The sequence below is a fragment of the Canis lupus genome, chromosome 13, assembly GCF_003254725.2.
Source record: "Canis lupus dingo isolate Sandy chromosome 13, ASM325472v2, whole genome shotgun sequence".
NCBI lineage: Eukaryota > Metazoa > Chordata > Mammalia > Carnivora > Canidae > Canis > Canis lupus.
Window position 1 is genome coordinate 35,387,652 of NC_064255.1, and position 20,768 is coordinate 35,408,419.

A 20,768-nucleotide genomic window follows, 5' to 3' on the forward strand; every position below is an offset into this window, starting at 1 on the left:
ATTTCTGACTCAATATATTTTATATTTTATTTAAACATTAGTCAGGTTTAACTCAGAGGGAAATGTAAAAATTTATCACCTCCATAAATGAGTGCAGATGGGAGGAAAGTCCAGAGCTTACCTGGTCGGTGTCTGTTGGCTGCTTCAGCAGGCAGTGAGCTGCCCTGGAACCTTCGAGCTCCCGTCTCACCCCCAGTTCCACCAGGGTAGTGATAGATGACAGAAGCCGAACACAACCCTTCAAGAGCAGCTGGGTAGGGGAAAAAGCACAATCAGTAAAGTCAGTGGCCTATCATGAGCTCAAACTACATTGGCTAAGAATGATCTGAACAGTCTGATTATGTAGAAATGCCAATTTCCTCCCCGACCCCCAAAAAAATTTGAACCTACAGATCACTGATTTTGCTACAAACAGGAACATGCCACCCATGACCTTTCCTGTGAGCATGCCCAAGCTGGCCACACAGAACACTCTCAGGAAACACAAGGCCTCACTGAGAAGCTGGATACACACGTGACATGTGCCAGCCTCCTTGTCTTTTTAACCAAGGGTTTAGCACACACCACGTGGCAGGCTCTGTGCCAGGCTCTAATGCTACAGAGCTGGGTGGCAAAAAATGCCCTGGATTAAAAATACTCAAAAATCAGACCAGCAAAGCGGGTCCACAATACCCTGTCACATCACACACCCTATATGCATTTGATTCCCTTGGAGCAAACACCTGTAAGCCTGTCTCCTCGCCCAAGGCAACCACATTTGCCTAGAGTACATTTTGTTCTATGGTGGGCAGTTGCAGCCTAAGAATCTCAGGCTGTGCCACAGGCCTTAGACGTTAGGCTACAGTGTTCGCCCCTATTACGGCAGCGATCCTCATACATGTTGGTCTAAGCACCCCTCAACACTGAAAAACCACCAATGATCACAAAGAACTTTTGTTTGTGTAGGTACAATCCACAGATATTTACCATATTTGAAAATAAAACTAAAAAAAAAGAAGATGTAAATGTGTGTATCATTTCTTTTAAAATAACAATAAGCCCATCACGTGTTAAATTTTTATGAACGCTATTTTCTAAAACAAAACTATATGCTGGAAGAGAGGCCCTGGTTTACATTTTTACAAATGTCTGTTACGTCTGGCTTAATACGAGTGAGCCTGATGCTCCTGTCTGCTTTGCATTCAATCTGTTACGATGCCACGGGTCACGGCGCCCGTGGGAAAGTGCACTACAGGTTCATGAGAGGCTGCAGGAGGAAGCGCAAACAGCACATAGCACGGGCCAGCTGCACACCCCCTTCCTCAGGAACCCTACCAACCCAGCTAATGATTCTGTGGGCCCCCCACGCAAGTGGGAACCATTCTTTTCGGGTAAGTGCCTGCTGCAGGGGCCCTAATGTTACAGCTCACTGGGGTACAGATATATTCCACCAATCAATCTTCAGCCTCTTTAAGAAACCTAATTCTGAAATGTGAGTCCATTTGTCTTTAAGATTTTATTTATTTATTCACTAGAGAGAGAGGCAGAGGGAGAAGCAGGCTCCCTGCAGGGAGCCCGATGTGGGACTCAATCCCAATCCCGGGACTCCAGGACTCCAGGATCACACCCTGAGCCAAAAGCAGACTCAGACTCAATCGCTGAGCCACCCAGGCGTCCCTGAAATGTGAGTCCATTTTAAGAATTTCTTGTATTTAACGTGTCCTATAGCACGTTGCTAAACTTCTGTTAAAGAACAGACGTCATTACTTCATTCTGACTTGTATGTATAAGTACCTGACAGGTCCCCCAAATAACCTTTCGAGGAACGAACGCTATTTCACTCCTTACTCACACATTTATTTAACAGGCATTTCTGGGACATGTACAATAAGCTGGATTATGGACACACCGACCATACCTCCCGCTTCACCCCCAGGAGACGGTCCCTGAAGGGAAAACACATGTAAACACACAATTCCAGCACAAAGGGCAAGCTCCATAACAGGCAGGGCTCTGTACAAGACACCACAGGCACCCACCGCCTGCAGGGGTAAGAAAAGGTCATCCTTTGAAGTAGGTTTTTAATTCGTTTTTTAGTTTTTTAAATTGAAAAGTGAGTCACATACCATAACCCTCACCCACTGAAGAGTGTCCGACTCACAGGTGTGTAACCATCACCACCGTCTAATTCCAGATTGTTTTCATCACCCCAGAAAGAAACTCCATAGCTACCAGCACTCACATGCCCTTCTACCCAGCCCCCGGCAGCCGGTCATCGGTACCCTGCCTCGTCGGGACATTCCAGATGAGAGGTGGCCCTTTGTGTCTGTCTCCTCAAGACTTCAAATGGTGTTATCAAGGCTCGCCCATGCTGGAGGGGCACCCATGCTTCCCTCACATCTGTATCTTTCATTTACTGAAGTACAGTGTACAATATGCGTACAACACACTGATTCGGCTGTTCCCTACGTGACTCAGTGCCGACCACAAGTGTAGTCGCCATCTGTCACCACACAACAGTATTACAATATTCCTAACTACACTCCCAGTGCTGTCACCTTCCTGAATTTTCGCATCTTAATAACATGCCACTGAATGGATATACCATGTGTGGTTGATCCATCCACCAGCTAATGTACAAACGAGGCTTTGAAGAATGAGAGCAAGAGGTGACTAGGTTGGAGATGGCGTTCTAAGCAGAGGGCAAGACGTGCTTAAAAACAAACCCAAGGGCAGCCCACCGTGGCTCATGGGTTTAGCGCCACCTTCAGCCCAGGGCGTGATCCTGGAGTCCCAGGATCGAGTCCCACGTCAGGCTCCCTGCATGGAGCCCACTTCTCCCTCTGCCTGTGTCTCTGCCTCTCTCCCTCTCTCTCCTCTCTCTCTCTCATGATTAAATAAATAAAATCTTTAAAAAAAAAAAAACAGAGGAACAAGGAAAGGAGCATATTGTCAAGGAAAGTGCATGCAGGCAGGTGGGGACGCGGCAGCAGACAAGGAGGGAGCGTTACCCCAGAGGACCCCCCACAGCAACCAGATGGCCAATTGCTTCTCCTCCCTCACCTTTCATTTTCAGAACTATTTTTCTATGCTTTCTCTTATTTTAAGTAACAGTTGCTATAATGACATATCTGACATCTTCATGAGATGATCTTACCTCCAAGCCACAAAAAGTCATTCACCGAGCGGAGAAGTTCCACGGACATGTGGTAATGTACCAAGGAGTCCTGCAGCATCCCGGCCTGGAGGCACAAATCCCCCACATGCTTGCGCATGCGCCCTTGGCACCGCTTCTTGTAATGTCTAAAAAATACAACGCATGGAAATGTGTCATTGCTAATGCACAGCTTCTACCCCCAAAGCAAACTAGCTAAGCACTAGTCAACCCTCTCACTACAAAAAAAGTGCTACGAAGGCAATTTTAGGCTCTGTGACTGAAAGGCAGCAACTATCATCGCCAGTGAAGGAGCTGGAATGGTCCCGACTTCACAAACACCTGCCAAGTTATTTTCTAGAGATAATAGGTCCATGTGACTTCCACCATGCATTTCACTTAGACAATGTTGGAGTAGGATTCTCCTTCGCGAATTTTCCAACTGTAACATCGGCACAAGAAAGTTTATGTTCCAGCTTTTTAGAAAATCAATTATCTTCCACTTTCTTAACTTCGAACCTATTATTATTTTATAAAGAGAGCTATGCTGCATATCATAAGCCAGCCACTTGGCTTCTGCATACAAGACCTTTATCTTCACTCCTTCAGAGCCAGCTCCAATCATGTCTTGAGGGCTGGGGCCTGGGCCATCACCAGCAGCTCCCTAAATGTTGGCGAGGGTATGCGATTAAATAATGCCAAGGCTTCTCTCGATCAACTCAGAAACCAAAGATACTGCATCACAATCCTCCTTTATCATTTTTAAATATTCCTATTCTTTTGAATATTAAATTTCTTAAAAGATAAGTTGTTTTGTTTTGTTTAGTTTTCAAGAAAAGTAGCCGCTGTATTAAATTTTCTCTCACTGAGAAAGCAATCACATCAAGAATAAAAACCCCTGGGCAGCCCCGGTGGCTCAGCGGTTTAGCACTGTCTTCGGCCCAGGGCGTGATCCTAGAGACCTGGAATCGAGTCCCGCGTCATTCTCCCTCTGCCTGTGTCTCTGCCTCTCTCTCTCTCTCTCTCTCTCTCTTGCTGTGTGTCTCTAATAAATAAATAAAATCTTAAAAAAAAAAAAAGAATAAAAACCCCAATGGAAATCCAAAAGACGTCAAGTTTCTAGCTGAATGAATGCTACTGACAGACCTCAATACAAAGTTCAATCTTTCCAGATCTGACTCTAATGAGCTCTATAAACACTCTTGCTGCCCTGGAATTCAGTGCTTCTGTTCCCAATACTGGGTGAACTAAGATCATCACGTAAGATGGGGAAACAGAGAAGAGGAAACGCCCGAGGCAGTGTGAGGATGGCCCCCCAACAAGCCCTCCCTGTAGGAAGACACCACACCTATCCTGCCCTGCCATCCCCACCCAACACCTTCAGCCCTCTCCCGCTAGGTACTTTCACTCCATACCCCCTGCCCGGCCACATCCCTGCTACCTCATACACACCCCCCCAGGGCTTCCCAGACCATAAATCTGCTTAGGTCACTCCCCCACTTCAAACCCCCCCCAAGGCTCCCCAGCACAGTTCTAGCCCCCCTCCCACTGCCGCTCCACTCTACAGCCTCACACTACCTGCCTCCAACCCCAGGCTCCCCCACCCCCCACCCTGCCCTCCTGCCTCGCTGCTTCACACTCTCCTTCACACTCTCCTCCACACTCTCCTCGGGGCTCATTTCCACTGTCAGCTTCTCAAGAAAGCTTCCCTGCCTCCTGCTTCTGCACTTTGGGTCAGATATCCCTGCTGAGTTCCTAGAACATTCTCTCTTTTTTTTTTTTTAAGATTTTATTTATTTATTCATGAGAGACACAGACTGAGAGAGAGAGAGCCAGAGACACACAGGCAGAGGGAGAAGCAGGCTCCATGCACCGGGAGCCCGATGTGGGATTCGATCCCGGGTCTCCAGGATCGTGCCCTGGGCCAAAGGCAGGCGCCAAACTGCTGCACCACCCAGGGATCCCCAGCTTCTGACATTTGTAAGCACCAAAAGGCAAGTACATTCTGCTTACTCTTCTGCATCCATCCCTCTCCCCTGGACACTCAACGGCATGTATGATGAATAAACAAATAAATGGATGGGTCTCAAAGGGATGAAGCTGGTCCTGTCCATTCCCAAGCCCCTCTTTCCGCAGAACAAAACCAAGACACACCTCTCCGAAAGGCCTCTCCCCACTGACACCCTTCACTGCCTCTCTCTGTTGTGAGTTTTTTAAAAACCAAGCTCCTCCAAAGCCCTGCAGGACAGGTCCTCTCCAGGGTCCTCCCAGTGGGAGCAGCCTCCCCCCTGAAGCCTGGGACATGGATGGCACAGGGCGGTCTCCTCATGTCCCTGCTCCACTAGCCTCCAGACCCCTGCCCAGGTGGCTCCTGCCACCTGAGCTGCTTTCCTGGCCACTTCACCCGGCTGATTCTCCTCCTATCTTCAGAACTCAATGCAGAGCCATCTGTCACCTGGAAATCACCCTCACAATGTCTCCTAGCTCTCGGCGGGGCTGCTCCCCAAACCCAACTGCACTGTTACTGTCTGGGTTTTGTCCACCCACCCCCCATTAAGACCATGACCTCTCTGAGAGCATTTGGGAAGAGGAGAAAGAGATGAGAAGAGAGAAGGGAGAAACAAAAAGCCAAACACAGCCCAAGTCCCAAATCCAAGGATGCTCACATGCATGTCACAAGCCACTGGACTTGACAGGGAAAAAAGTTCCACTGAACCACCGTGAATATATCTCACTCTGGTAGTAACGTAATATACCCTGTGGGACTCTGTACCTTCCTCTGACACACAACAATAGGAGAGAATGAATAGAACTTGAGGAATCGCACAACTCTGTGCACAGGAGACACGAGTCCTACAGCCAGCTCGCACAACTGCAGTGCCAGGGCTCCCCCAAAGCTGGACAGTGCCCAGCTCACTCTCCTGGCGTGCTCCCCATTCAACATCCACAAGCACACCTCCCTCCTGCAGCAGTGCCCAGGTCTACGCATACTGCCATTGTGCTGCGTGACACCAGCAGGTACCTTACCATTCCCCAGTCCCTTGCCCCCCTGAATCTGGCATTATTCCCTCTAATGGTAGGAGTCCCATGACACACCGCCTTATCCATCTCTGTATCCATCAGTGTAGCGCCTTACGCTTGGAAGGATCAAAAAAGAACTGCTTCCTCCAAAGTAACTACCAACGCACTCAAGAGGATTTTCTAAAGTTTTCTGGAGGAAGACTATTCCAGAACCATCCAACAATCCTTCCACATGTCAGCTGCTGCTCCCAATCTCCCAACACCTCTCCCAGAAGATTCCTACCCGATGTGCCTTCTGTTCCATGAGCAAGACAGACCAGAAAGCTGGGACTCCCATCCTCAGGCCACTGAGCCCTCCTACAAGGACCAGCAGGGCTCTATACCCCACCCCCAGGCGACCCTAGCTCCTGAGGAGGCTCACCTCCACCCTCCTGGGCAAGGACAGTCTTCCCAGGATGCAGATCCAGCACACCATTCCCTTCAGATTCCTTTAGTAGCTGCCCTGCCCACCAGCACTTTTAAGATAAACATGGCAGCTTCTAAAATCCCAAGCTCCTTAGAATGACGTACAAAACCTCCACCAGTGGGCTTTCCCCCAGCCCACCGGCCACAGCTCCAGCCCCTCCTCCAGGCCCAGTCTACACCCCCCTAAGTGAGCTCACCTGCATACTTGATTCTAGATACGAGCCACATACCAACACCTCCCAGCCTCTCTCTCCAGTCCACCCCTTCCCTGCGCTCCAGGCTTGTTAACCCATCTGCCTCTTTGAAACTGTCACCTGAGCATTGAAAAGGTGTCTAAAAAACACATCCAATGTTTACTCTAAATGCGACCCCCAGCAGGAAGCTCCCAGCCTTCCCCACCAGACAGCCCCAGCCACACATTCGGTTGTTCAAGTCAAAACCCTGAGTTTCTTACTTGATTTTCTCTTTTCCTCACCGCCCACCCACACCATAGTCAGGGACAAGCCTGGACATTCCTGTCCCTAAGTGAACCTCAACTTCATTCCACAGGACCTAGTGCAGGACACAGCTGACTCCCAATGAGCATGTGCTGAGTCACAGCCCCCTGAAGAGAGGGAGGTCTCTCCTGGCACCAGCCATTGAGGGAGGGAACCTGAGTCTCACAGGAGGCCCCAAAAGGGGTGCCAAGAAAAAGGGGCTTGTGGTTTTCCTAGAGTCTGAACTTTGAAGGGTCTGAGATCTAGAAGAGCTCCCGGGTAAGAGACACACCTGCCAGCAGTGAGCTGGTGAGCAGAGAGGAAGCCAGGCAGGTGACCCTATTCGCACACAGGGCCCCGAGGTCTCAGGAGAACAGGAAAGGCCCCAGCCCGGCCATCACACCCTCCCCGCCCTGCATCTCTGCAGGCTGGAAGTTCTAATTTCCTCTACTTGCTATACTTATCTCTGCTTTGTTCCCCCACCCTAGCATGTGAGGGAATCTTTGAGAAAGTCCAGCCTGTCTCACTTGAGACACAGTAAGTGAAGGAAGAAAGCGTTCACACGTGGACCAGAACAGTAAAGAAAGAACAAGGCCTCCCGGCCGGCATGGTGGTGCTGGCCAGATCCTCTCCCAAGCGGGAGCTGGGCCAGGGTGGAGGAGCTCGGTCAGCCAAAGGCTCTCCCTCTAGGGTTAAGTGTTGGAATTTCACTGCTGCAAACTAATGTCATGCCCGTCGGTGACAGACAGGAGCCCCAGCAGAAAGAAGCAGCTACCTCTCACCCACATGGGGTAAAAGGAAAGGCTGGCACAGGTGAGTGCCCACGCCACCGCTAAGGTGAACCACACATCCGTCTCTGTGTGCTTACTGGCTAAAGCAGAAAGAAAACTATGGTCGACTATAGAGCTCCTTGTGTCCGCAAGCTCCAAACGAACTAGCTCTCCAGAAGGCCATGTTTCCCTAAGACCTAGAAAAGTCACCCTCATAAAGGGGGCAAAAGACAGACTGTAAAGCAGCCTCTGCCCTTTCAAGAAGGACGGCTGCTAGTGAGGTTTAGAAAACAGCATGCTCCAGGGGAAAGCAAAAGGCCTCTGGTGGCCGCATCCTCTGACGGCACCCCTCTGTGGCCAGCACACTCCTGGGCCAGGAACCCCGGCACTGGCGGCCGCTGGGCTGCAAGCTCCGTCATGCACATCACACAGCGACAGCCAGGAAACACGTGCCCACTATATTCATTCCAAAGCCAGAGTCAAGCAAGGCGCTGCAGTCTTGGACTTTCCAGGTTAAGGGACCCCGTGAAAATATCCCTGTGCAGCCGCCGAAATCAATTAGCATCTCACGTCCTCCAAACGGAAAAGATTAATAAGGGCTCATTTGTCACCAGATACTAAGAAACCAAACAAGTTCCCCAAAGCAAATATTTTAACAGATATCAAACATCAATGGGTTACGTGCTTAAAAAGAAAACAAGAAAGAAAAAGCAAAATATTTGTTAAATTAGAAAATAAAAAGATGATGGGGGTAATATATGGATCTAGGCAGCAGTAAGTTTTGGGTTTTTCAAGCGGTGAAGGCAGCAAGGAGGCAGCACACAGGGAAATCTAGCTACTTTAAAGGCGGTGTGTTCACAGCCTACCTTTTCAGACCCAACAACATACTCACAGGGCGGTATGATAGAAAAAAAAAAAAGGAAAGAAAAGAGGAACAAGCAAAAATTAGAAACACACAAGAACAAAAATAACTTTGACAGCTACAACACTGCATGATCAAAAATCTCCCGTGGGCTTTCAAGAGGCCCAGGGCACACATGAACGTTCCAGCAAAATAAGCCTGCACCTCGTGTTACGGGGAAGTGTGGGGCCTGCGGTGGCCAATCTGCCACAGGGCCTACGGACGTGGTCAGTGCGCCACCCACACCTCAGCCTTCATCTAGACCATGTCCTTGTGAGCTGCGAATTACAGTCACATTTCAGGCTGGACAGCTGCAGGACAGAGATGGGCTCTGTTCCTGCACCAAACCATTGTTTTAAAAGTGAGAGCGCTCTAGAGTAGTAAAAGCAACAATGGACCAGCAGGGGTGACCGGAGAACGGATTTGGTCTGAAGTCACTGGCTTCAGTATGTCACACAAGTTCAAAAGCTGGCTGAGTGTGTACAGCAGGCCGAGAACAGAAAGGACCGACCAGGGGGCAGATGGATCCACCGCTGCGTTTCCGGTGGCTGGAGCCCTGCCCGGCACACGGCAGCTCTCAATAAACACTCGTTCGTGTTATCGCCCGGCACGGGCCGGCACACTGTCCCGTCAGTCTTGTTACTCCTGCCAAATTGTGAGCATAGATTTCAAACGGCAAAAACAGGCCGGCATTCTCTGATGGGTCTGCAACCTCAAAGTCAAGAAGTCAATGACCAAAAAAATGTCACTGGTGCCTCATGTAGCAAAGAGGTTGGAGAGGGGTTCCCACCGCTTCCAAGGCTTCAGCCACGCACCCAATGGTCTGTGCAGCAAGGACAGGCCAGTTCCTGCCCACGCCATAGGCCGGAGTGGCTTGGGAGTGCGGGGAAGGTGCACACGGTCTGGCCCCATGTGGTAAGGGAGGGTCACCGGGTGCCACCCCGCTGCAGACTGGCCTGGAGAGGGCCTAGTGTGAGGCACTGCTCGGGCCCCTTGCAGCTGCCCAGGTTCCTGGGCCTCGCCACCCCAACCCCAAGGTGTAACGGGCGAGGTTTGGATCACAGATGCAATGTGCCCTTTCCTTGGCCACATAGACACGTCTATGTCTGCTGAGGAAACGAAAACCAGCGCGAACCCTGCAGAGCAGTGCAGGCAAGTGGGACTGAGGCCACTCCGTGCTTCCCCCTCACAGGGCTGGCCCCGGCCTATTTTCCTCAGTTCTGTGACGTCTCTTCCAACTTACCAACAAATGGAAAGTCAGTGTTGAACCTTAGGTAAACTCAAGAAACGTGCTGAGCACCTACTCGGCGGTGGGCACTCTGCCAGCACGACACTAGGTCACTCAGTTATCACCTACAAGGCCCTCATCCACATCCTACGGGAGGGGAAGGGGGGACACGGTGTCCAAGGCCAGGAAGCCCATGCTCTCCCTCACCACAGGGGACCTCCTCCAGGCACAACATCACCGTCCTCCTCTGTGCACGGACGCCACGATGGCCACAATATGGGAGGCAGAGCAGGGAGCAGGGAGGGCCAGCTGTGGCTCTGTGCAAAGTTCAGCGGCCGACTTAATCTCAGGAAATGTGAGGCCTGACCTTCCTCTGCTCTGCCCAACACCTCCTGTGACAGAGGATATAAACACTGTCGTGTGCACAAGGAGCTCTTTGGGAAGCCCCTGGGAGCATCTCTGACACCCTGATGCTCTCCTTGGCTGACTGTAAGCCAGGAATCCAACACTGTCCCTATCAGGTAGGAAGAAGGCCTGACCCGTGCACAGCCAGCCCGGGAGGCAGGGGCTCCACTTGGTTCCCAGCTAAGCTAGTTCCTGGTTCGGCTGCTGTTCCAGGCTCAGCACCTCACCTACACATCCAAGGGATGAGACTGAATAAAAGTTTCAAACTGTGCACTAGGGCAGTGCCATGCAACAGGAATGAAATGTGAGCCATGTAAATAAAGTTTCCTAGTTGCCACAACTTAAAAAGTAAAGAACTGAAACTGATTTTAGTATTTAACCTAACATATGTAAAATAATATTACTTTGACACTATAAAGATTAACAAGGTATTTTCTTTCTTTTTTCCACACTAAGTCTTAATATCTTATATGCATTTTACTTACAGTGTCTCAGCTCAGACCAGCCAGCTCTCTGGTGCTCAAGAGCCACAAGTGGCTACCGCACTGGACAGCAGCTCAAGGGGTCCCACAAGCAGGGCCAGCTCAAACAGGGAAGTAAGTACACATGACAACCCTAAAAGGACTGCCTTTAACCAAGGGCTGTCCTGTTTTTAAAAGTCTGAAAACTACGGACTGCACCTGTCTACCCCTTGTTGCAATAAAATTCTCCCACCTGCTTACCTCTTCTTGTTGTCAGGAAGCAACCCAAGCACGAAGCCTCTGGGCCTCTAGGTAAACTTACCTACTGTCTGTGTCCAGTCCTACGAAGTCCTTTTTCTCAAACGGGACACAGAGAAGGGGGATCTTATCTCCGGACTTGTCTGTGGCCCTGTCCAAACGCTTGGACTCGAGCACGATGAAGAGCGATTCGATGAAGTCCTCGATCCTCTTCTCCACCGTCTGGCAGTCCTCGTAGTTGGGGTAGAAGGCCACATCGGTACGCGGCTGCTCGGCGATCTCTCCCTGCAGCCCAAAGACAAAAAGCCGGGAGTCGTAGAGTGTGGAGCCATAGATCTCCTTCTGCACGTGGAACTTCTCAAAAGTCTGCGGCCAGTCCTTGGCCGAGAAGCAGTCTGTGATGGTGATAAGGCCCACAACTTTGCGATGGGTCTGGAAGTCGCCCCACTCATTGTTCTCCGGAGGGTAGTGATGCCTGTAACGGATGTAGAGCACCCGCTGGGAGTCCCGCACACTGATCTGGCTCACGGAGGAGATTCTCTTGTAGATCTTGAAGAAGTTCTCTTCTGAGACGATGCCCACAGGCTGCACTACCACGAGGAGAGTCTGGTGGTCCTCAGCACACTGCATGTAGTCAGGGACACTCATCTTGAAGACTCTGCCAAAGAGAAAAAGGCTGTTGGCCCACTTTGGGTATTGGGAGGTTCTGACACGAACCACCCAGGAGGCAGGGTGAGCCCCACACAGGGCCCTGGGCTACCATTTGTCCCTGGAGTTCTGTGTTTAGCCCCCACAGCTCTTCCCGAAATACCACAGCTCCTGCAGAAAAGGGGTGTCTCTGGCTTTCTATTTCCAACATGTGGCCAGGTACTGGTGGAGAGCCAGTGCTCAAAAGCGTTCAGTGAACGAATGCCCCGCTCCCTCATCCCCTCAGCAGGACACACTGAAGAGAACCAGAGTGGACCCAGATCTGGATCTAACCTCCAATCTACCCAGGACGTAAATGGTTTATATATGGATTACCTCACTTAAACCTTTCTGTAACACCACCTCAACTTTACTGAAGAAGAACCTGAGGCCAAGAGAGGTTTATTCCTGGTCAGAATCAGAGAGGCCCCGTCAGACGAAATGTTCAGGCCCAAGCCTCGCCATGGCACTCCGGCCCTGAAGGATGACGCCAGGCCACTCCACTGTTCCCAGCAGCCATCCTCTGAACAGTGTCTTCTACACCACCTCAGGAAGAACCCACGTTAGTGTTCAACAGAGGGATGGCTGTCCCTAGCAGAGTTGGGACTGAAGGCGGAGATTTAAGGTTTTGTGTTTCTCAAGGGGAGACACAGCTTTAAAAGCAACTGCAGAACACTTTTATCTGGTCCAGGCCTTCAGTGCACAGAGATGGAAAGGGGGGCCCGGGGCAGCTGAGGGGAGGCCTCATGAGCAAGGACTGTCTCCCAGCAGCACAGCAAGCTCTGGGCACTGCTGACGGACAAGGCATCCGTGAGGCCCAGGAGAACAAGTGCAGAAAGAAAAGACAGAGGACAAGCATACAAGGCCTTCCCTCTACAGTGCAATAAGGTTTCATCAACTTATTCAATATGTTTGCACTCAAAGCTAAGGTAGGCTCTATCAAGGTGTCATGGGTACAGAAGTTGGGAATTTTGAGTCATAATGGAAATTCCAACCTGCACTATGGCTTTCCCTGTTCACACATGTGCTCCATGGGCACTCTGTGCCAGGCACGATACAAGCCATGAGTTCTCCCAACCACAGATCTTTATTAAACACATGCACACATCATACCTAGGTGCACCGAAGAAAAGCCATCTATAGATAAGATCGAATTAATGAAATTTAAAGCAGCCGAGCAGCACACATTATTTGCAAAAAGCTCCTGCTCTCTCGTTAGCAATAGGTGGCAGAGAACTGACCGCAGGCACCAAGTCTATCGAGTTGGTTCTCTCCCTGGCTGTCATTCTGTGTGACCATAAGTGAGTCACACAGTTTCACTGAGGTTTTCTCTTTTGTGAAAGAGAAATTAGCAATGTATAAAACCTCATTGTTCACATACCCAACATCTAATGAGGACTTCCCATGTGCCAGGCTCTGTGCAGATGAAAAGACAGCGTCCCAGGTATACTCACGAGTAGAAAGAGAAGAAAGATGTTAATTCTCCCCAGTTTGATATATAGATTCAAAGTTACTCTGGATTAGACTTCCTACCAGGGGCAGCCCGGGTGGCTCAGCAGTTTAGCGCCACCTTTGGTCCAGGGCCTGATCCTGGAGACCCGGGACCAAGTCCCACGTCAGGCTCCCTGCCTGGAGCCTGCTTCTCCCTCTGTGTGTGTCTCTGCCTCTCTCTCTTTCTCTCTCTTTTTCTGTCTCTCATGAATAAATAAATAAAATCTTTAAAAAAAAAAAAAAAGACTTCCTACCAGATTTTTGGTGGAATATAACAAATTAACTTACAGTCAAGAATAGCCAAGAAACTTCAAAACTTCTGAAGAACCACCCCTGATGAAGGGCATCCCCAACCCCAACAAAAGCAAGACCAGATACAACTGCTACTGCTAACAAGATACAGGGTTTCTTGTGGGGATGATGAAATGTTCCAACACCATGGTAATGGCGGCACAGTTCTGTGAATACACTAAAAACCACTAAATTGTAGACTCCAATGGATGAAGTGTATGATATATGAATTATATCTCAGTACATTTGTGTGGAGGGAAAGACCAAATAAAAAGCTACAACCAGCACAGTACAGACACAGGGATGTTAAAAAAAAATGCAATCCCGCCGAGAACTTGACCCACACATACATGACAATTTGAAATACAGCAGAGGTGCCACTGTCAGGTGGTAGGAAAGGACAGACTCTCCGACAAATAACAGTAAGACGATGAGTAATCTGTGAGTAGGAAAAAGACACATTGTCCAATCAGAAAATGGGCAAAATGCTCAAAGCAGCATCTTTGAAGATAAAACTCAAATAGCCAAGACATGTACATAAGGATGGCCCACCTCGATGGCAACCAGGAAAAAGCAAATTAAAGCCACAGTGACAGACCATTTCACATCCAAAATAAACTGACAAAATAAAAACTGTACTGTGGTAAATACACACGGACTTATCCTTTTTAAGGGCACAGTTCTACAGCAGTAAGGACATTCACACTGCTGTGCCACCACCTCCAAGAGTTCTCCACGTCCTCGGCCTGACACTCTGTACTCGGGAAACACCTGCGCTCTCCGGCCCCTGGCAGCCACCATTCTGACTTTGTCTCTACAAATTTAACTGCTCGAGGCCCCTCATGTAAGTGGAATCACACACTCTTTGAGTCCTTTGGGGACTAGCTTACTTCTCTTAGCAGAATGTCTTCCAGGTTCATCCATGTTGTAGCAGTGCATCAGAATTTCCTTCTGTTTCAATGCTTATATCCCATTGTATAGATACACTATTTATTTATTCATTCATCAAAGGTCATTGGGTTGCTTCTAGCTTGGGGCTCCTGTGAATGATGCTACTACATAGACAGAACATTTTAAGTATGAAAAACACCAAGTGTGAGACACCTGGGTGGCTCAGTGGTTGAGCATCTGCCTTTGGCTCAGGGTGTGACCCCGGGTCGCAGGATGAGTCCCGCATCGGGCTTCCTGCAGGGAGCCTGCTTCTCCCTCTGCCTGTGTCTCTGCCTCTGTGTGTGTGTCTTTCATAAATAAATAAAACCTGGGGCAGCCTGGGTGGCTCAGTGGTTGAGCACCACCTTCAGCCCAGGGCATGATCCTGGAGACCTAGGATCGAGTCCCATGTCAGGCTCCCTGCATGGAGCCAGATTCTCCCTCTGCCTGTGTCTCTACCTCTCTCTCTCTGTTTCAAATAAATAAATAAATAAATAAATAAATAAATAAATAAATAAAATCTTTAAAAAAAAAGAGAGAGAGAGAAAGAAAGACGCCAAGTGCTCACAAAGGTGTAGGTCAGAAATAATTCTCCTATATGACAGCGGGCATACGGACTGGCGCATCCTGGGCCCCGGAATTTCCCTCATAGAGCGACTCTGGCATATGGATGGCAGAAAACATAAACAAAGGATGCTAGAAGCCAGAACTAGAGACAACACAAATGTCCACCGTCAGAAGAGTGGATAAACATATCGTAGTCTTTTAATGCAATGAAAGCTTACAGAGCCGTGAACATGAATGGCCCAGAACGACACTGCAGAATCGCGGCTAAATCTCAACACTGTGATGGGCAAATAAAGTAGGTCGTGGATTAAGACAAGCAGCACAATCCTGTTTACATAAAATTCAGAAACAGCCAACACTACACAACGTACTGTTTAGGGATATTTACACACAATGTAAAGCTATAAATAAAAATAAATTTGGGTGGCAGAGAGGAGCGTAACTCAGGAGAGAGACAGCAGGCTTTGGAAGTGAAGCTGGATGGCAGACACGAAGGCATTTGTTTAGCCATTCTTTCAACTATATATAAACAGCACATACACCTTTGCTGTAGTCTAGATTTCAAAATCTTTCAAGAATTAGGGGTGCCTGGATGGCTCAGTCAGTTGGGCATCTGTCTTTGGCTTGGGTCCTAATCTCGAGGTCCTGGGACTGAGCTGGGTGTCGGACCCCCTGCTCAGTAGGGAGCCTGCTTCTTCCCTTCCTTTTGTGTGCTCTCTCTCTCATGCTCTCTCAAATAAATAAAACTTTAAAAAAATTTTTTTTCAAGAGTTAAAAAAGGGAGGCACCTGGGTAGCTTGGAAGTGAAGCACTTGCCTTGGGCTCAGGTCATGATCTCAGGGTCCTGGGATTGAGCCTCACATCGGGCTCCCTGTTCAGCAGGGAGTCTGCTTCTCTCTCTCTCTGCCCTTCACTCCGCCCTCATGCTCTCTCACTGTCTCGCTCTCTCTCAAATAAATAAAATCTTTTTTAAAAAATTGTTTTCAACAGTTAAAAAAGGGAGAAGGTCCAACTTCAAGGAGCTCACAGCCTGGTTGTCAGCATTCAACTAGTTTTAGAGCCCAGACTCTGCCCCTGGCCTCAGCCTGCAGGTTACACTGCTGCTCCTGCAAATACCTTCCTCTATGAGCAAGAAAACAGAGGTAAAAGACGCAAGTGTATCTCAGATGCAGCTCCACCTGAAGATAGGTGACAGCGGGTCCTGGGCACAGGTCTCAGGACAGGTGCTCAGTTTCTTTAGTTTGAAGTAATGAGAAAAAGTACAACAATGCATGAGCTCCTCATAAGACTAAACTTAGGTAAATTTGGGAAGTTCTTTATAAATATTAACTACTATTGTAATTTGTGTTTAGGTAATAAACTTCCACATTTTTTGGCATTAAAACATTCTTGCTTTTATGAAATGCTGGTGAGAGGAGATGGTGGTGATTTTCCCATTGCCCTGTCTCAGCAAAAATTAAAACTGACATCCCTATTATTGATCCTCCAATTTCTGGAATTTGCTAATCTATGAAATCCAAACAACCAACTCACGTTGGACTAAATGATCCCTCTGGGTCTCTTCCAGTCCTGACTGGGCACTAAAAGGACTCCAGCAATCAAATCCATGCCACGGGTCAATAAACCTTACAACCTCAAGCAAGAGTTTTCCCTGAAGCAGGTCAGTATCATAAACTTCTTATTGAATTTGCCCCAAATTCAAAATATGCATCTTACACAGGAGAACATCATGTGAGGTAGAAAGAGGAAACTCATCCTAATATGTATCCTAGTTAGATTTCCCATCAATCCTAAGAAATGAGTATCACTATCTTCAGTCGTAGATGAAATAAGGCTCAGTCATTCTGTTTAAGGTCTCCTTTTTGGTAGGTGATGAACTGGAGCCAGGCGCCAGAGTCCATGCTTTTCCACTGGTTTCTTCAAGGGAGAAGCTGACAAAAATAAGACCTGGCACTGAACCAGTTCTAGTGTCTGAGACAATACAAATATTAAGTATCCAATAGTCCAATACAAATATTAAACATCAAAAATAGGAGCGCCTCAGTGGCTCAGTCAGTTAAGTGTCTGCCTTAGGCTCAGGTCATGATCTGAGGGTCCTGGGATAGAGCCCCACATCGGACTCCCCGCTCAGTGGGGAGTCTGCTGCTCTTTCTCCCTCCCCCTCATGCTTGCTTGCCCTCCTTCCTCTCAAATAAATGAATAAAATCCTTTAAAAAAAATCAAAAATGGGGCAGCCCCAGTGGCCCAGCGCTTTAGCGCCGCCTTCGGCCCAGGGTGTGATCCTAGAGACCCGGGATTGGGTCCCACGTCGGGCTCCCTGCATGGAGCTTGCTTCTCCCTCTGCCTGTGTCTCTGCCTCTCCTTCTCATGAATAAATAAAATCTTAAAAAAAAAATCAAAAATGTATTTCTTCAACATAGTAGCTCCCCCAAACGTTAAACACAGAGCTACCATAACAATGGCAAATCTACTCCTAGGTACACACCAAAGAGACTTGAAAACACGTGTCCATGCAAAAATTTGTCCACAATGTCCACAGCAGCATTACTCACTCTTAACAGTCAAAGAGTGGAAACAATACCACTACCCATCAACTAGTGAATGAATTAAAAAAAAGCCTATCCAACAAGAGAACATTGCTCAGCCATAAAAGGGAACAAAGTACTGATACTATGACAACATGGACGTGTCTTGGAAACGTGATGCTCAGTGAAAGAAGCTAATCATGATGGCAGCCCTGGTGGCTCAGCGGTTTAGCGCCGCCTTCAGCCCAGGGCCTGATCCCAGGGTCCCGGGATCGAGTCCCATGTCGGACTCCCCGCATGGGGCCTGCTTCTGTCTCTGCCTCTCTCTCTCTCTCTCTCTCTCTGTGTGTGTCTCCCATAAATAAATAAAATCTTTAAAAAAAAAAAAGTATTAAAAAAAAAGCTAATCATGAAAGGCCACATAGGGTAGGATCTGCATAGGAAACACCCACCACATGCAAATCTCTGGAGACAGAACATAAATGAGTGGCTGCCAGGGGCTGCAGGACAGGAGACTAAGAAGTGACGGCCAAGGAGTATGGACTTTCTTCCTGAAGTGATAAAAATGTTCTGGGACCATGATGGCTGCTCAGTGGTGAATATACTAAAATAAAACCACAGCACTGTCCGCTCCACATGGGTGGGTTTTGTAATACAGGAACCATATCTCCATCAACCAGTTATTATTTTTTTTAAAGTTCTTTTTTTTTTAAGATTTTATTTATTTATTTGTGAGAGACACAGAGAGAGGCAGAGACCCAGGCAGAGGGAGAAGCAGGCTCCCTGCAGGGAGGCCCAGGCGGGGGACTCACTCGATCCCGGGTCTCCAGGGTCACGCCCTGGGCCCAAGGCAGAGGCTCAATCTCTGAGCCACCCAGGAATCAACAGCAGTTATTTTTTAAAATATTCCTTGAGGGATCCCTGGGTGGAGCAGCGGTTTGGTGCCTGCCTTTGGCCCGGGGAGCGATCCTGGAGACCCAGGATCGAATCCCAAGTCGGGCTCCCGGTGCATGGAGCCTGCTTCTCCCTCTGCCTGTGTCTCTGCCTCTCTCTCTCTCTCTCTCTGTGAGAAAGAAAGGAAGGAAGGAAGGAAGGAAGGAAGGAAGGAAGGAAAGAAAGAAAGAAAGAAAGAAAGAAAGAAAGAAAGAAAGAAAGAAGAAAGAAAGAAAGAAAGAAAGAAAGAAAAGAAAGAAGAGTTCAGCTCCACTTCATCTTCAAGATGGAGAGTTTAAAAAAAATAAAATAAAATAAAATAAAATAAATAAAATAAAATATTCCTTGAACGATCGTTTTTCCCTCTGCCACACAATTTCAGAACCAACATAACCTTGCGAGAGATCCTTAGTTAACAAGGCAATCTTCCCGGGGGGCCCCCAACATCACGCCTGGGGTGCTGCTGTTCTCATGTTCACAGACACTAGCTGGGCTGGACGAGGAAGTGGCTGCAACTATTGCTCAAAAATTGACAGAGGGGATCCGCGGGTGGCTCAGCGGGTTCGGCGCCCGCCTCCGGCCCAAGGCGTGACCCCGGGGTCCTGGGATCGAGTCCGGGCTCCCTCATGGAGCCTGCTTCTCCCTCTGCCTGGGTCTCGTCCTCTCTCTGTCTCATGAATAAATAAATAAAATCTTAAAAAAAAAAATTGACAGTGACCAGTTTCAGCTGGGGGGTGGGGGGGGTGCAGACGTCACAGCCCCTGCCTTCAGCTCCTCCTGCGCTAGAGCAGCCCAGCTTGCAACATTTTGATCCCTGTGTCTATAAAAACACGTGAACTCCACGGGCACCCTCTGGGAGCCTGCAAAGCGCGGGCGGGAGGCATTTCCGGGGGAGCCCACCTGCAGCCCCCAGGGCGGGGGGGGCGGGGCGCGGCAGGTGACCCCGGGGCTCCCCGCGGGGGCGGCGAGGACGCGGACGGGACGGTCGCCCCGGGCCGCCCCCGCGGGGAGACCCGTGCCCGCCGGGGGTCGCGCGACCCCACGCGACCCCGCGCGACCCGGGGAGGGGGAGGGGCGGGGAGCAGGGCCGGGCCCCAGGGCGCAGGTGCGGCGCGGCGCGGCGCGGGCAGGTGCGAGGCGGACCCCGGCCCCGGCAGGTGCGGGCTGACGCGCCGCCACGCGCGGGCAGCGCCCCCCGCAGCCCGCCGGCCCCCGGCCCCCGGCCCCGAGCCCCCCCCACCTCGCACTTACACAGCCGGCGGCCCGGGCCCGGAGCGGGAGCCAACGGCCGGAGGGGCGGCGGGGCCGAGCAGCCCGGGCGGCCGCTCCCCCTGCTCGGAGCTGGCGCTTCCGACCGGCGGCCGCGCCGGCACCCTCCTGCGCATGCTCGGGGCCGGGCCGGGCCGGCGCTCCGCTCCGGGTTTTGCGGGGGATCGCGGGGTAGGCGGGGCGGGGGAGGGGCCTGGAGGCGCGCGGCTCAAACTTCAGCCCCTCCGCAGTCGGGGGCAGTGGGGGTGCCCCGGGCCGCCGCCCCCGCACCCTGCACCCTGCACCCTGCACCCTGCAGCCCCGGCGAAGACCGAGCAGCCTCAGCCGTGGTCGCTAAGGCTCAGAACCGCCCGCCGGCTGAGTTCGTGGCCCTCGTGCAGGCCAGGCGGGCCCCCGGGCGTGCTCCCTGCGCGGGAGGGTCCTCCCGAGGGTGCAGCCACCCCCAGCCTGCGGGGCCCCAGCCGCCTGCTGTTCCCCGGGGCCGAAGCCACTGCGAGATTTAAACTCCATCTTTGGGGGGCGGCCCGGGTGGCTCAGCGGCTTAGCGCCGCCCTCAGTCCGGGGCGTGATCCCGGAGATCCGGGATCAAGTCCCACGTCGGGCTCCCTGCATTGGGCCTGCCTGTGTTTCTGCCTCTCTGCCTCTCTCTCTCTCTCTCTCTCTCTCTCTCTCTCTCTCTCTCTCGTCTCAATAAATAAAATCTTTAAAAATAAACTTCGTCATTGTTAAAAATGAATACACAAAATGGAATCTGCATACCTCCCTGAGGGCACGTTTGGAAAGATGCACAAGACTGTTGGTAACAGTGTCATCTCCAGAAAAGGTGGAGAGAACAGGATGGTGGAGGGAGATGCTCTTTGCCGGGTGTGTCTTTGTGTTCTGTCTGCATGTTTTACCACATGCATGTATTTCTTTTTTAAGATTTTATTTATTCATGACAGAGAGAGGCAGAGACAC

The 20,768-nt window shown here is 50.1% G+C and overlaps 1 protein-coding gene across 2 annotated transcripts in view; it reads right to left on the reverse strand.

Moving 5' to 3' along the window:
* The window catches only part of TRAPPC9 (trafficking protein particle complex subunit 9), a 543,982-nt gene extending 524,072 nt beyond the window's left edge, over positions 1 to 19,910 (reverse strand). For both annotated transcript variants that reach the window (XM_025450136.3, XM_049092784.1), the window contains exons 1-4: positions 19,794 to 19,910; positions 11,183 to 11,776; positions 3,137 to 3,282; positions 122 to 250 (exon numbers count right to left, since the gene is read on the reverse strand). In XM_025450136.3, coding sequence (XP_025305921.1) covers positions 122 to 250; positions 3,137 to 3,282; positions 11,183 to 11,766 — 859 coding nt within the window. In that variant the 5' untranslated portion in view covers positions 11,767 to 11,776; positions 19,794 to 19,910. The remainder of the gene's footprint in view (positions 1 to 121; positions 251 to 3,136; positions 3,283 to 11,182; positions 11,777 to 19,793) is intronic.
* Positions 19,911 to 20,768: the final 858 nt, after the last annotated feature.